The sequence below is a fragment of the Austrofundulus limnaeus genome, unplaced genomic scaffold (assembly GCF_001266775.1).
Source record: "Austrofundulus limnaeus strain Quisiro unplaced genomic scaffold, Austrofundulus_limnaeus-1.0 Scaffold3047, whole genome shotgun sequence".
Lineage (NCBI taxonomy): Eukaryota > Metazoa > Chordata > Actinopteri > Cyprinodontiformes > Rivulidae > Austrofundulus > Austrofundulus limnaeus.
Window position 1 is genome coordinate 6,461 of NW_013955449.1, and position 1,706 is coordinate 8,166.

General features: G+C 46.7%; 1 protein-coding gene across 1 annotated transcript in view; it reads left to right on the forward strand.

Annotated features, from left to right (window-relative positions):
- plod3 (procollagen-lysine, 2-oxoglutarate 5-dioxygenase 3) overlaps positions 1-1,706 on the forward strand; it is a gene marked incomplete at its 5' end in the record, with an annotated part of 7,991 nt that overhangs the window by 4,032 nt on the left and 2,253 nt on the right. The window contains 5 exon segments of the mRNA XM_014000411.1: positions 171-284; positions 360-431; positions 511-615; positions 691-837; positions 1,212-1,337. Coding sequence (XP_013855865.1) covers positions 171-284; positions 360-431; positions 511-615; positions 691-837; positions 1,212-1,337 — 564 coding nt within the window.

Genomic DNA, 1,706 nt, shown 5'->3' on the forward strand with positions numbered 1-1,706 from the left:
GTGGTACCTGATGTCCAGCAGACACCAGATGGTGGACTCTGGACTGTGGTACCTGATGTCCAGCAGACACCAGATGGTGGACTCTGGACTGTGGTACCTGATGTCCAGCAGACACCAGATGGTGGACTCTGGACTGTGGTACTTGAGGTCTAACAGCTGTGTATCCACAGGGGATCTTCATGTTTGTCTCCAACCGTGATGAGTTTGGTCGTCTCGTGACATCCTCTAACTTCAACACGTCCCGGCTGCACCCGGACATGTGGCAGATCTTTGACAACCCTGTGGTGAGTCTGGCACGAGTGGACCGAAGGACAGCTCAGACTGAGACTTGGACTTAGAGCCTGTGTTTGTCTCTTTAGGACTGGAGGGAGAAGTACGTCCACGAGAACTACTCTAAAATCTTTGAAGATGGGACTAACATCGTGGAGCAGGTAAAAAAAACCTGAACCAGGACCAGGTGGTTCAGTTCTTGTTAAGTTTGTAGTTTAATGAGAACCACGTGTCTTTCAGCCCTGTCCAGATGTCTACTGGTTCCCAGCTTTCTCTGATAAGATGTGTGACCARCTGGTGGAGACTATGGAGGACTTAGGCACGTGGTCTGGAGGAAACCACAAGGTACCGGATGGTCTCATTATGTGAGATCCACAAGAACCCAGTCCAAAGTGTCTTAATTTTTCTGTGTCCAATCAGGACGAGCGTCTTGCTGGTGGATACGAGAACGTCCCTACTGTGGACATCCACATGAACCAGATCGGCTTTGAAAAGGAGTGGCTGAAGTTCCTCAAGGACTACCTGGTYCCCGTCACTGAGAAACTCTACCCCGGGTACTACCCAAAGGTAAGAACCAGAACCAGAACCTGTCCAGACATTGAGACAGTTTGTCCTGAGGGTCTGAGGTGGTCTTTAATAATAATAATGCATCAGTCTAATRTAGCAGTTTTAGGACACTCAAAGACGTGTTATATCACAATATTGTGATATAAGGTGGTATATTTTGGTATATTGTGGTATAAGGTGGTATATTGTGTTATATTGTGACAAGGTGGTATAAGGTGGTATATTGTGGTATAGATATTTTGGTGTATCAATATATTCCTACACTCTTAGTTTAGAACCAGGTCATGATTGGACTCGGTTCATGATTAGACTCAGGTCCTGACTTTATTTTTAATGTTAGTCCATTGGTTATAAGTTCTGTTCCTCTGCTCCAGGCTCAGGCCATCATGAACTTTGTGGTCCGGTACCGGCCTGACGAGCAACCGTTCCTACGGCCACACCACGACTCGTCCACCTTCACCATCAACATCGCCCTGAACAGCAAGAACATTGACTATGAGGTACCAGGTTCTACCATCAGTCTGAAGGTTCAACCATCACTCTTAAGGGTCTACCATCAGTCTGAAGGTTCAACCATCACTCTTAAGGGTCTACCATCAGTCTGAAGGTTCAACCATCACTCTTAAGGGTCTACCATCAGTCTGAAGGTTCTACCATCAGTCTGAGGGTTCTCCAATAAGTCTGAAGGGTCTACCATCAGTCTCAAGGTTCAGCCATCACTCTTAAGTGTCTACCATCAGTCTGAAGGTTCAACCATCACTCTTAAGGGTCTACCATCAGTCTGAAGGTTCTACCATCAGTCTGAGGGTTCTCCAATAAGTCTGAAGGGTCTACCATCAGTCTGAAGGGTCTACCATCAGTCTGAAGGG